The 14,237-nt window shown below is 38.2% G+C and overlaps 1 protein-coding gene across 1 annotated transcript in view; it reads left to right on the forward strand.

The window, feature by feature from the left end:
• The window catches only part of LOC131986136 (solute carrier organic anion transporter family member 3A1-like), a 38,629-nt gene that overhangs the window by 5,518 nt on the left and 18,874 nt on the right, over positions 1-14,237 (forward strand). The window contains exon 2 of the mRNA XM_059350953.1: positions 668-1,127. Coding sequence (XP_059206936.1) covers positions 668-1,127 — 460 coding nt within the window. The remainder of the gene's footprint in view (positions 1-667; positions 1,128-14,237) is intronic.

Below are 14,237 nucleotides of genomic sequence, written 5' to 3' on the forward strand. Positions count from 1 at the left end.
GGGCAGATGGTTTCATACCTGCTTTTACTGAAAAGCACCTGAAGCTCAATGCCCTGACTTATTAGTTGACACAAACATGCAAATGGAACGCAAAATATATAAAATGTTATATTTCTGACAGGTTGGTATAGTAATTAATAGTGTAGAAACTGCATTATTAATTGCTGAATAACAAATAAAGTGTATCAACATGCCTTAAAACATTAGTAGGTTTGATGCCATTGGCATTCCTAAATGGCTGATAGTTGTAAAATCACAACAACACTAAATCTCTCTCTCTCAATTTAATTCAATTCAATTCAATTGGCTTTATTGGCATGACATAACAATGTATATATTGCCAAAGCAAGCATCAGAAAAAAAGATAACAAGATAAGGAAAGCAATATTTACAATAAATTATTATAATTATTCATTTTAAAAGAAAAGAAAAACTAATAACAATAAAAGAAAGCAATATTTACAATCATTGAACAATATTTACAATCAATATATAATTCATACAATCTAACTCTCTCTCTCTCTCTGTCTCTGTCTCTGTGTCTCTCTCTCTCTCTCTCTGTCTCTCTCTCTCTCTCTGTCTCTCTCTCACTCTCTCTCTCTCTCTCTCTCTCTCTCTCTCTCTCTCTCTCTCTCTCTCTCTCTCTCTCTCTCTCTCTCTCTGCCAGGTAAGTGTTCTGACCACTCTGGAGAGACGCTTCAACCTCCAGAGTGCAGATGTGGGCGTCATTGCCAGCAGCTTCGAAATCGGCAACCTGGCCCTCATCCTTTTTGTCAGCTACTTTGGCGCAAAGGCCCACAGACCCCGCCTGATTGGCTGTGGCGGGATAGTCATGGCGTTGGGGGCATTGCTGTCAGCCCTGCCAGAGTTTCTGACTCATCAGTATGAGTACGAGGCCGGGGACTCGTGGCACGCCGAGGACGGCAGGGATGTGTGCTCCAACATCTCCAGGTCAGACAACCGAGACTCTGGGTTTAAATGTGGCAACAGAGCCAACACCAACATGATGTACCTTCTGCTGATCGGAGCCCAGGTTCTGCTGGGCATCGGAGCCACACCTGTCCAGCCTCTGGGAGTGTCCTACATCGATGACCACGTCCACAGGAAGGACTCCTCGCTGTATATAGGTGAGTAGCACTGAGCCACTGAAACATTAAGGCTGAATGGCATGTGTGTTTATGGTAGTTATTGTTCAGAGGTGTCCGATACAAGAACAAACTCATACAGAGCAGAGCAGACTGAATCATTCGCGTCAATAAAAGCTTTTTGCTCTCTAGCTCCCAGCACTGCTGACTGAGAGCACTAAAAAATTATATAGCACATACAGTGATATACAGTATGCTACCGACTGGTTCAAAGCTCAGTCAAACACTACAGAAGTCACAGAAACGATTATGATGCAATAAATATGCTGTGGTTGTTAAGCTACCAACATTTTAATTAAAATATAGGAAGAAAACAAGCTAACGTCAGAATAAGAGAACAAAATTGGCACCATTATTTCACAATGTGACTGCTAACCTATGTACCTAAAGAAGCAGTTTATTTAGGAACATACATTCGATGTTTTTTTTGCTCAGAGATTGATACCACTCTTATATCTGTACACTAAATATGTACCCAGCAGGAAATTAGCCTACTTTAGCATACAGACTGGAAAATGGGGCAAACAGTTAGTTTAGCTCATACCTACCTGTACTTTATTATTATAAACAAGTTTATAATGTGTTAATTAGTCCAGTTTAGGGGTGCCGGAAGGAGGATTTTTTTTTTTTTTCCTTTGGAGGGAGGAAGTTTCCCCTTTTTCCCTCTTTTCCCCCTTTTAACCTGTCAACCTGGATGTTAGCATCCTTGAGTTTTTGGATTATTGCAGAAAATAAATAAAACCTTTGTGACATTAAATATGTTGAAAGTTGATGATTAAAACCCCTTTTACATTTTTTGAAGTGAGAATGCAGTTGCCAGAAGTAAAAAGCTAACAATGGGATGTAATCGACCATATACAATACTTGTCTGTTAGCCTAACGCCTTTTTAAAGACACATAAAAACGTGTCTGCTCAGCGAAAGCGTGGCCCACAGGCCAATGGCAAACCTCAGAAGCTTTTTGTGCGACCCCTTAACGTGACATGGAATGCATGCATATATTATTAATCATCTGTGGTCCATGTCAATGCTTTTACTTTCAATAGCCTACAACCCCAATTCAAAAACAGTTGGGATAATGTCCATCCATCCATTCATTCAGACTATCACAGGGCTGACATATAGAGACAGACAAACATTCACACCTATGGACAATTTAGAATCACCAATTAATCCTAAACTGCATGTTTTTGGACTGTGAGAGGAAGTCGGAGGACCTGGAGAGAGCTGAATCATGTAAAGTCGAACCAGGGACCCTCCTGCTGTGAGGCGTGAGTGCTAACCACTTCACCACCATGTAGCAGTTGGGACGCTGTGCAAAGCGTAATTAAAAACAGAATCTGTTCAAATTCAGAATTCAGAAATTATAATTAGGGCTCATTCCTGTCGCACTCGATTCAGTGTGGTATTGATCTTTTCAACTAAATATAAGAGTGAATAAAGGGGCTCCACAAAACATCAAACTATTTCTGTAATGATGTGTGTTTGGCCAGTGACCTAGGTCTGAAAATCTGGCACGCTCTCAAAGTCTGTTGAATATGGCGCTGAGTGCAAATGCCACTACACTCAATGACACCAGATGTCCGTCCTTCCACACCAGAAGATGGAGTGTACAAGTTGAGTAAAATAAATTATGCAGAAAATAATATTGACCATGACATCCAAAATAACCCCAACACTGGCTCTGCACTGCAAAAAAGGGGTGCCTAAAAAAAGATAAAAACACTAAATCTGCGGGAAATTATCTTGCTGCATGGACAGATAATTTCACTTGACAAGATTTCTTAAATTAAGATTATTAAATCTAGAAATAAGCATTTTGAATGCCTAAAATTAGAAATTAACTCTTAAAACAAGATAAATTATGTAACACTTCTAAATCTAAAGTTTTTTTTTAATCTTGGTTGGAAACAAATAATTTGCAGTGCACTCTGCAGTTCATCGCTGCTTGCAGCTTTAATTTATCTTGTTTTAAGAGTTCATTTCTTATTTTAAGCGTACAACATGCTTATTTCTAGATTTAATAATCTTAATTTAAGAAATCTTGTCAAGTGAAATTATCTGTCCATGCAGCAAGATAACTTCCCTCAGATTTAGTGTTTTTTCTTGTTTTTAGACACCCCGTTTTTGCAGTGTGTATTTGCCTAAATGTACTACTAAGAATCGATAAAGAATACTATTTAGAACCAGTCTGAGCAACAACAACAACAACACAAACTCAGAAAACAAAGATCCTTGAACTAAACAACAACAACAACCAGCTGCAGCTTGCAGAGCTTCCGGCTCTTGTCTTTGGCTGACTTGCATTCCAGTTAGCTGGAAGTAATAGGAAACAAAGGCTAATAGCATAATAAAATCTGTAATACAATCACAGTATCTATCAGAGGAAATGGGATGATTATTTTGGCATAATTGAAACATGACTGTGACATTAATCATTCACGTGTGCACTAAATTATCAACTTCCCCTAAATTACTCAGAGGCTTATTTTAGAATTACAAGATTTTAATATTGCATTCAACCAAACCACATAACTGATATTTCTTGCTGAGTCATAATTAGTCAGTTAGACAAATAGGTAATGACAGATGCACATGCAGACACCAGAGCATATAACAGATGTATAAAGATATCATGAGGGTTGACTAGATCTTACTTTTGTCATGTCTAATTCTTTTAGACTGCACAATAATGTACAATGTGTAAAAGAATAAAACATCTTCAGTTCCTATTTGAGATCATACTTTGGTCTTTTTTCTGTCAGATCAGTTAAGTAAATCTAATGACAGGTTTCTTCATAGTTTTCTCTCATTTAGTTGTTCAACTACAAGCACACACAATTTTATCTTGGTTTCAAAAACAATAATTAGATACTCCACTATAACTGTATCTCATTTAAGCAGATGACTCGAGTCCCACAACATGTTTCTGTGTTACTGCACTGTACAGTATTGACTGAGTTTTGTCCTGTCCAGATAATGAGTTTGGCTGGTGAATGGAAATATCTCTGGCTATTAAACATGTTTGTTATTTGTGAGGGGGTCCATGAATCCATCAATACTTGGGCTATGTTATGCTCTTTACTGAATGGTGTCATACAGTACCATGCCTCTAAGTATCTAATGGCTGATATATGCCATGGGTAGTACACAGCCGACTCTGTATTGTATTTAAGATTAGAAAAGCGGTCTTGTGGACATAATTATGTAAGATATAATATTAATATGTTTCAAAACACAGTTACAAAGTGCTTTACATAGCAAAAAAAATACAATGAAATAAGAAATGTAAAAAAAACGAGGGCAATGATAACAATAGATAAAAACAGAGTCAAAATAAAACAAAATACAACAAACATAATTAAACATTTAGCATATAACCTGAGCTGTTTACAGGACAGGGCAGGATAAAATCACATGGAAATTGTTAAAACGTGACCATATGATCCTTTTAAGCCATATGGGCTAAATATTTGGTTAACCACAGATGTCCTATTAAAAAGCCTTCCTGTAAAAGTAGGTTTTGAGAACCGATTTAAAAGAATGTACTGTATTGTTGTGGTTGATGGGGAAATTGTGGGGCTGATCCCGCTGCCTCTGATCCTAAGTGCCCTTGAGCAAAGCACTTAATTCCCAAATTCGGCAAGTGTTCAGTGGCCAGCAGCACAGGACTGCAGCTATACAGCAGAAACTGAGAGGTCGACATAACACACATTACAGCCTGTCTGCCAAAGTTGCCAAGGCAACAGTACAGAGACAGGCGCTGAGGCTATGTGCCATTCCTGTTCGTCTCACCGCTCAGCGACCTGCTCGTAGCAGAGCTCCATCTGGGAGATGGAGGAAGTGAGACAATGGACAAGAGAAATAAAGACTCCTGTAATTACTAAAATAATACAGTATAAATGTCAAATTAAATATTTGTGATTGTTACAAAAGCTCGGGTTCCTCTCTGTGACAGTAAGAAAAATCAGACTGAGAAAACTTGTAAACAGTTTATTTACCATAATGTACTAGAGGAAAAATACACTGGTCAATCTGAAAAGTTACCCTTTATTGTAGGGGCGGACCACAAATAGTTTTATTATTTGACAGTTTCGATCCAATTATCCTGATTCAATCGCCAATCTCATTCGAATTGTTGCAGTGGTGAAAAATGTGGTTATAAAAAAAAGGGTCATTCCATTTGGGCTATATGGGGGTGCTGAATATCTCATTCTGCAGAGAATAACTTGGTTTCTTTCAATAGATCATAATAAAAAGTACATTTTGGTTTGAATATCAGCCTATTAATAATGCTGTTAATGAAATTTGAAAAACTAGTTCATGTGCTTTAAATCAATATCCTGAGTGTGTGAATAAATCTGTTGCACTATCCAAATACGTGGGACATCTTGGCGTTAGCCTCGTACAGGCTTAATAGCAACAGCATAAGGTTACGTTTTGAAAATCAAAGAATACATGTATTAACCAGAGCACTCACATTAGAATGGAGCAAGCAGTAAGAGTGCTACATACTTTTTGAATTTATGAAGGATTCTGTCAAACTCAGCAGGGAGAGGCGCATAGAAACAGATTAATGCGGCATGCATCTCTCTCTCTCTCTCTCTCTCTCTCTCTCTCTCTCTCTCTCTCTCTCTCTCTCTCTCTCTCTCTCTCTCTCTCTCTCTCTATCCCTTCTGCCAGTCGAAGGCTACAGTGAATAGAATTAAGTTGTTTACAACCACAAAAAGCAAGCAGGTTTAAAAAAACAAACTAAGTGACGTGTTGTGTTTGTCTGTGTGTCTATCGATCTCTTCCGCTCTGTTTCAGTACTACGGACAGCGCTGCACCTACACACAACAAACATCTCTCCATTGATCTGAAACAGCAGCTGAGTGACAGTCATCTCAGCCAATAATGTCGCTGTTTTTGCTGTTTTTATTGATACATATAGCTTAAGCAAAAGGGGATTTATTAGCAAAAAACAACAACTTTATTTTGTTCTTGGACATTTTTGCAAATGCAAGAATCGTTGTCAACGCTGAAATTTCATATTCTCTTATTGAGGTTAGCACTCAATTACAAATTTTACAACTGGGTATGACATTTAATTATTACACTGTAATAAATTATTCTGTAGTCATTTAATTTTACTTAATATACTTGATAAAATGTATTAAATATAAATGCGTCCTTGATTTTGAGGCAGTTGTTTAAGTAACTTTAACATAAAAATGTTTGAGATAGAATCTACTTATTTTGATCACATTAAATATAATCTTTATGTGTATGTAATTCTAAATCAAGAGAATTTTGAATGAATCCAACACAATAGAATAAGTCCGTTTTTAATTGACAGGCACTTCCTGTTAAGTTGTTATTAACTCAACTTGTAACATAGTTAGATTTAATTAATAATATTGCGTGCAATCTTTTGCCTCAATTTTATTGAGTAGCTATTGTTTATCTTTTTTTACAGTGTAGTAATGCATTCTAGTAAAAATCAGCATCGCAATAAACCTTCAAAAGCTTCTGCCGCAATGAGTCAAAGTTATTCTGTAGGAATTCTTGTGCTGTTCTTCATCAGTTTGGAGGAAGAATACATCATTGTTGGCTACCATGTGGCTAGTTGCTCCCCCTCACAGTCCTCTCTGCTCGTCCTTGGCTAGTAACGTTGTCCCTGTTTGCCTATCAGTGCAGACCTCTTGCAGGGTGAGAAGTCCTGCGGTTTGTTCTGTGCATGCTTTGATCTGTACAGTCTCTGTCAGTGGAGGGAGGGAGGGGGGAGGGATGGACAGAGGAGCAGAGCAAGGAGGGCAAACAAGGCGAGCACAGCACCCAACAACCTATCCAACCCCCCAGCTTGGCTAGAGGCCAACTCATACCAGATGCCTGATGTTAGACATTACACTTGACATTTCTTTTCTATTTTAGGCCTAGTCCACACATAAAGGGATTTTTTTTTTCAAATGTAGCTTTTTCTGTGTGTTTTCGCCTTTTGACATGTAAACTGCATTTTAGATGACTATAAACTGACCTTTTGTAAATCTCCTTCCATTGTGAAGAATTTCAGAGACTCAGTTTTCAGTGTTGACATGTCATCAGGGAAAACAGTTCTTGGCCTCTAACCTCCGAGTGTACGCTGTTCTCTTCTTTATGAAGGCAACATTTCATGCAGTGGTTTATGTGGGCAAAATAGTGCTGGTTCTAACACACTATCTGAACTTCAAGTTTACACATAAATGTATAGTTACTCTCTCTAGGGAGGTCACAGTTACATAACCCAACACTCCCACCAGACCCTGTAGACAGTTTGGGACGAGACCCCGTCTGACCACTGGCTGGTGGGAAAACTTTGAGAATGAAGTAGTTTTTCAGGCTTCTCATTGGTGAAAACTTTTGTTTTCTGTATTTCCATTCAAACAGTGATTGTGTGGTCAGGAATTTTAAAAAAAAATCAAAAACAAAGGAGGAGAGAAAATGTAAAGGATGTCACTGCACTTCACTGTGATTATACATTAGCACAACCAAAACATTTGACATCTCTAAAAATACACAAACATGTTTGAATATGTTACATGAGTTTGGCAGCAAAGTGGTTAGGTGGTTGTCATCGGTCCTCTTTTTGAATCTCCTTCATGCTTTCTGTGTGGAGTTGCCCTTTGTTCCGTACGTGTTTCTTCCAGTCATCTAAAAACTTGCACTTCAGGTGAATTTTGCGTTCAATTGAGAATGAATTGCATGACTTATTTTAATTGGTGGACTGATATGGGGTTTTCAGTGGCCCACGTCAATATTTAGAGAGCAGGGTGGCTGATGGGCAATATAAAAAGCTAATATATTGTTGTTTTTTGTATCTCATATATACAACAATTTAATATGATTACGTAGATTTGCAGTGTGCAGTATATTTATTTGAAATAAAATAAATAAATAAAATGTATCATCACAATTACATCTATCAGAAGACAGCAGCATCACCTTGTTTTTGTTTTGTATTGTTTTTTACAGCATAGATCTGTTTTGTAAATTAGGCTAAACCTTCTCTCTATTTGAAAGAAAAAAAGTGTATATTGAAATTAATTTGCGCTTAGCATTAAGGTTTAGCATCTTAAACCAAGGTAGATGACAATTTCAAATTGTCAAGTCATGATGGCGCTTATTAAAAATTAAACTGATCACCAAAGTTACATTTGAGACATTTCACTCAAAGCCACAAATCTCAACGTCAGCAGGATTCATCCTTTGTGATTGACCAGCATTGCCAAAATATTTACCATTAACAATTTTTAAATAACAATTTAAAAGTACTCCGGCGTGATTTTTTTTTACAGCAAAAAGAAATGACTAACTGTGATTTGAGTTTGACTTTAAGAGTCAGAACTGCCTGTAAGTCTGAGTCTGATTGTGTCTGTACATGTTAGTCCTGTGATGGACAGGATCTGACAGTCCAGTCAGTCAACCAAGGACGTCTCTTAACCACAATCCTTAAGAACGTGCCACCATTTGTTGCTTTTTTACAACACCCTTCAGCTGTCAGTTAGCTTGGAAATTTGCATACATTAAGTTTGAGTCTGATTTGGTATCATGGCTTCAGTCTTGTTTTGGCTCAGTGCACCTCAGCCTCTGCCAGTCCAGAAGGAATTGTCTCTTTCATAACATCCCCCAAGCTTCTTCCTTTGACACTTACAGATAGTCTGTTATTCTTTTCTCTGCACCACCCCCTCTCTGTTCTCTCTTTTTTTTTTTTTTTTTTACAATCCAGGCATATTGATTGCCATGGTTACCTCCTACAATGTGACTGCAGCGTCGTCTGTGGTGGCTCTGTAATTGCATGGGGCCCGGTCTTTATACAGTACATGTATGTTACGTGCAGCTTCGTTTATCTGCTGCGTCCTTTTCCCACTCTCAAGGCGGTGCTGCTGTTTGACGAGCTTGACGTGTGAAGACACAGTAACATTGTAAGAAAACCTCTGAATAATGCAGCGTGACAGAGAAGCAGTTAGGAGTTGTTTAGCAAACATCTAACCAAATGATTAAATATTAAAGCAGCAGCTCTCCACAGGCTCACTAACAAACCAGATGACAGAAGGAAAGGCTGCTCTGTTGTGGCCACATCTTCACCCCACATGGATCAATACTGCCTGAATGAAAGATTGAGGACACTGGGAATGCTCAAGAGCAATTCATGAAACACTTCCAAGTTGTCATGGCACACGTCCTCCAGCATGCACCTGTCCTGTGTCTGTTCTGTCAGTACTGCAGCCTGTTTGTTCTTTAATGTTGAGAAAGCTTTCACTTAACGTCCAGTACCAGTACTGTGTGTGTGTGTGTGTGCGTGTGTGTGTGTGTGTGTGTGTGTGTGTGTTTGTCCTCATCAATGTGAGCAACAGATCAGGCTGGTAAAAAGAAACAGAGACATCTTTTTTCATGAGATCATTGTGCCTTCTGGCAGATTAGAAGAAAACAAACATAGATTTAAAAAAACGGTAGTAATGCAGCGGTGAGACACTGCAGCACAAGCAATAAAGAGTGGAATCTATGTATCCAGAGTCTACAGCCATGCCTCTGTGAGGTTTTATTAAGGCACAGTAGCAGTGCTTTGATCTAAATGCTAAACCCAGCATGCTAATATGAGCACAAAGACAAGGTTACCTTACTGATGTTCAGCTGAAATATTGTTCACAGTGTTTACCACCTTAGTCTATCATGATAGCATGCTAACATTTAGTAAATAGCACTTCACACAAACACAAAACGCTGAGAATGTAGGTTTGAACAGTTTTTTTCCCCAAATGAAGACACTACATGTCAAGGGATTACTCATTGACTGTCTAAAAGAAACTGATGTAGCCACCATGATGTCGCCCATTGGTTTGTGGACTGCTGTTTGGAAGTCTCATGTCAACTTGGTGTGTTTTGGTACAACGATTGTTGAACAAGTGATTTTTAGGCAACCTTCATGAATTGAAAACACACTATGAAAGGGTTGGAAAGTTGTGTTGTCTATCACAAGATAGCCCCTAAAGCATATCCTATATTATTGTCTATTTTACTCTATACAATCAGACTTCCTTTTGCAATCGGTGGAGTTGCCCCCTGCTGGCCATGAGAAAGAATGCAGGTTTAAGACACTGTTGCAATGGCATTGCTTTTTAGATTAGGGGGTTGCTCTTTGGAATCACCAAAGCTTTGAACTTGATTTATAGTCATTGTCCATCAAGTTGTCAAGACATTTCACTCACAATATGAATCTAATTTAGGCAATAAAGGTTAAGTCAGAGAATTGCCAAATACATTGTTATTCATCCCCAAAGCATGAATATGTGTGCCAAATTTCAGGGCAATCCAACGTTTAGTTGTTGACATATTCCAGTGAGGATGGAAGTGGTGAACTGACTGATTGACCAACCAAAGTGCCATAGTGGGACACACCGCTTTTGTGGCTAATAAAAACAGCAGCACTTATAGTACATGCACATGATGTTGCTTCTGTATGTGTGTATGTTAATACAGTATAAATCCACATGAATCTAATATTTAAAGTATTTTCCCGCAGCATATATGGCCAGAAAATGGCTTTCCTCAGAAAGACTAACCTGCTCTTGAGCTCTGTTGACTACAGTATAATGTCTGAGCCGGATTGTAATTGGATTATTGATTGCTGTCTACTGCTTGACTGATACCCTGGACGAAGGCAACTAATCCTCCTATCTATTGTATCGCTCACAGACCCTCCAACAGAATAGCAGCTATTCAATTACAGTGTTTATGCTCTGTGCCTTGTTTTTAACCGATAAAGTAGCCCAAAATAGTTTCTGCTTTCCAGCCTAGCGAGGTTCAGTATGTGGTGCTGTGTAAATGTTTGTATCTTGTTAATGGAAGCTTGCTTTATAGTATTTAGTGGGTCTATGTGAGCACAACTGTAACACCACAGTGTATAGACTAGGCTAGGAACTAAAAATGTCTCCTTTGAAATCAAAAAGCTTAAACACACTTGTTGGCCTGTCTCAGTCCATCACTTCGGTCCAGACTGAAATATCTCATCAACTGATGGATTGCGATGACATATAGTGCTGACATTTACGCTGCCCAGAGGATGTAGCCTATTGACTATGGTGATCTTCTGATTTTTCCTCCGGCACTGACTGTCGGTCTGATGAGTTATCCTCTTGGGGCAAAGGTCAATATTTCTGGGGGGTTTGGTGAAGCCAGTGGGTATCTGGGTAATATCTGGGCCAAGACTTCTGTCATTGTTTACAGTCCGATTGGCAACTTAATCAATACTTTTTCTAGGGGTTATTGGTCCAGACAAAATTTTGGCTAATCTCAAATATCTGCTATCTATTTTTCTGAGATTGGTTACCTGCATTCAACTAAAGCACACTCAAATGTGATTGGTCAATACTACTCTCCATTCCATTGCCTTCAGATTCTGCATTAATTGAGATTATACATTTTTAACATTGGATTAAAGGTTTAGTTGTGATGAGACAACAACAGGAATGCTTCAAGTCTGCAGCAGAGTTGAATGGCAGCAACAATACAGTACATTACAGTGCAGCACTGAAATGTACAGTAATCTATAGTACATAACAATACAGTAAAGTAAAGAGCAGTCGCAGCCAGAGGGGTCCAGCTCTGCAGCCGCTGGGTCAGCTTCTCTCTCCCTGCCTCATATCTTAGCCCCTATTCATCGCTGTAATGCGTGTAATGAAGCGCTGTGAGGCTGAGAGTCCACTGCAGCAAAATGTTTTTACTCCAGTGGAGTTATTACTCTTCCACTGTAGGACAGCAGAGGAAGGAATGGACGCTGACTCAGCACACACTGTCTGTTCAGAACGGCCCAGGTTGTTTTATATGTGCACCTTTTAGGAGCACCTTTGCCAAGATACAAAGTGCCAGTGATTGAACCGTGCCATAATTTGAGTCTGAGTGAGAAATTATTCATGTGCTGGCAGTGTGACCAGGTAGAGGAGCCCTGCCTCACATGGGATGACCTTGCCTCTGCTGCATTCATTACAGCTGGGTACAGAACACAGGCATTGCCTTCATGTTTCAGGCCTGATTTCCCTCACTTCTGCTTTTATATAGCACAAAAGTAACAATATTCACAATAAAAATCACCAGGTATTTATTTGATACTAAATACATTGTATGATCGTATATTGTTATTCCAAAAGGATCAAATGATCTTGTCGTTTGTTCCCCATGTTTACAAACACGCCATGAAAGTACATTTAGATACATTTAAAACAGTCATTAAAGAGCCAGGAGAAAATAAAATAAAAACAAACTAGATAGAGAGAATAGAGAGGTATAACATACATTTAAAAAAACCCAAATTATTGTTTTTATAAGCTGATTGCTGACTACAGACTCTGTATATTAGAATATAACTACTTTAAGGTCAGGTAATACATAAGTTTAGATAAAATATGATTTATATTTAGCAAGAGTGCAATTTAGCAAGTTTAAATAAGTATAGTAACTAAATCAAAAATCCCAATAATAAGCGTTATCTATGATATATAAGTAATTATACGGTAAATAAAGTGTGTAATTAAAAAACGTGTTGATGCTTTGGCAGACGTTGGGCTCATGACCTCAGTATTTCTCAAATGCTGCTACAATCATGTCCTGAAATGAACCTTAAAGTGTTTTCCTGATATTTTAGAGGCTCGAGGTGATGCTGTAAATAGGCAGGATTGCTGTACTGTTGCATTGGATTGCAGTATAATTATGGGTTTATGCTAATATTGCTCAATTTATGGACAAAACAACTACAAAGAGACACAGAACAACTACAAAGAGAGAAAATATGACTACAAATACACGGAAAACAGCTAGAAAGAGTCAATAACATCAAAGAGACACAAACAACAACAAAATGGGGAAAACTAAGACAGATAAAACATAACTACAAAAAGAGTAGAAGAGCTACAAGGAGTCACAAAACAACTGCAAAATGGGGCAAAACCACCACCGGCAAAACCACTACAAAGAGACACACAACAACTACAAAGACATGAAAACCGCTAGAAAGAGTCACAAAACAACATTAAGGAGACACAAACAACAACAAAAAGGGGCAAAAAAACTACAGAGAAAAAATAACTCCAAAAGAACCAAACCTCAAAAAAAAAAAACTCCAAAGAGACACAAAACAATGACAAACTGTGGCAAAACAACCACAGACAAAAAAACTATAAAGAGACACAACATAAGAAAAAAAGGGATGCGACCAAAAGAGGATGGTTCTTCCATGTAGCAGAAGTGGTGGGGACTTTGCACATCTGTGCCCAGTGACCCATTGTCTTATAATCCACCCAAGCTTTTGATGTGGAAATAAATATGTATTTAGGACATGTTTAATAGTGAAATACTTATATTTTAAGAACTAATACCATGTCGAGTATAGGGGTGTGCCATATCATATCGTTCACGATTAAACCGGTATATTTTTTTTATGGGTAAAAAAAATGCATGTCATGATATTGGCAACATTTTTACTTCTTGAATGTAGTGGTGTAAGGATTTCCCATTAATTACCTAGACTGTGGCGGCCCGCTATAGTCTCATGTGCTGCTCTAACGTCACTCGTTAGCCGCGAGCTACCATTAGCTAACAATTAAAGATGTTTTGATCACAAAAAGCTACTATTACTTCCTGTCGCTAAACAATGCAGCTCTCAAAATAAAAGCACAGAATCCACCTCAGAATTTACAAGAAGACTGTCAAAATAAGATGCCTTAAATAAAACATAGAATAACCTTTATTCTCCTTTACAATAGTTAATTAAAATAGGCAATGATTAAGGATAGTGAATAGAATAGTGGCGTTAGAATGTGTGAGAGGCACCAAATTTGGGCTTTAATGAAAAAAATGTCTCTGTTCCACACAGTCTGGCTGCTCCATGTCCTAGTGGAAAGCCATGTTGACTGTGAAAAATGTTATGTGAGGTGTTTGCTTACATTTAGCTCTTAAAATAGACGAGAATGATCACATTGTACTATAAAATGTACAAAATTTTCTCCTGGGGGCCCCCCGGACCCCCTAGATGGTTATTTTTAATATTTGCTAATACTCAAGAGTCAAGAGTAAACATTTTGTA

Source organism: Centropristis striata, chromosome 2 (assembly GCF_030273125.1).
Source record: "Centropristis striata isolate RG_2023a ecotype Rhode Island chromosome 2, C.striata_1.0, whole genome shotgun sequence".
Classification (NCBI taxonomy): domain Eukaryota; kingdom Metazoa; phylum Chordata; class Actinopteri; order Perciformes; family Serranidae; genus Centropristis; species Centropristis striata.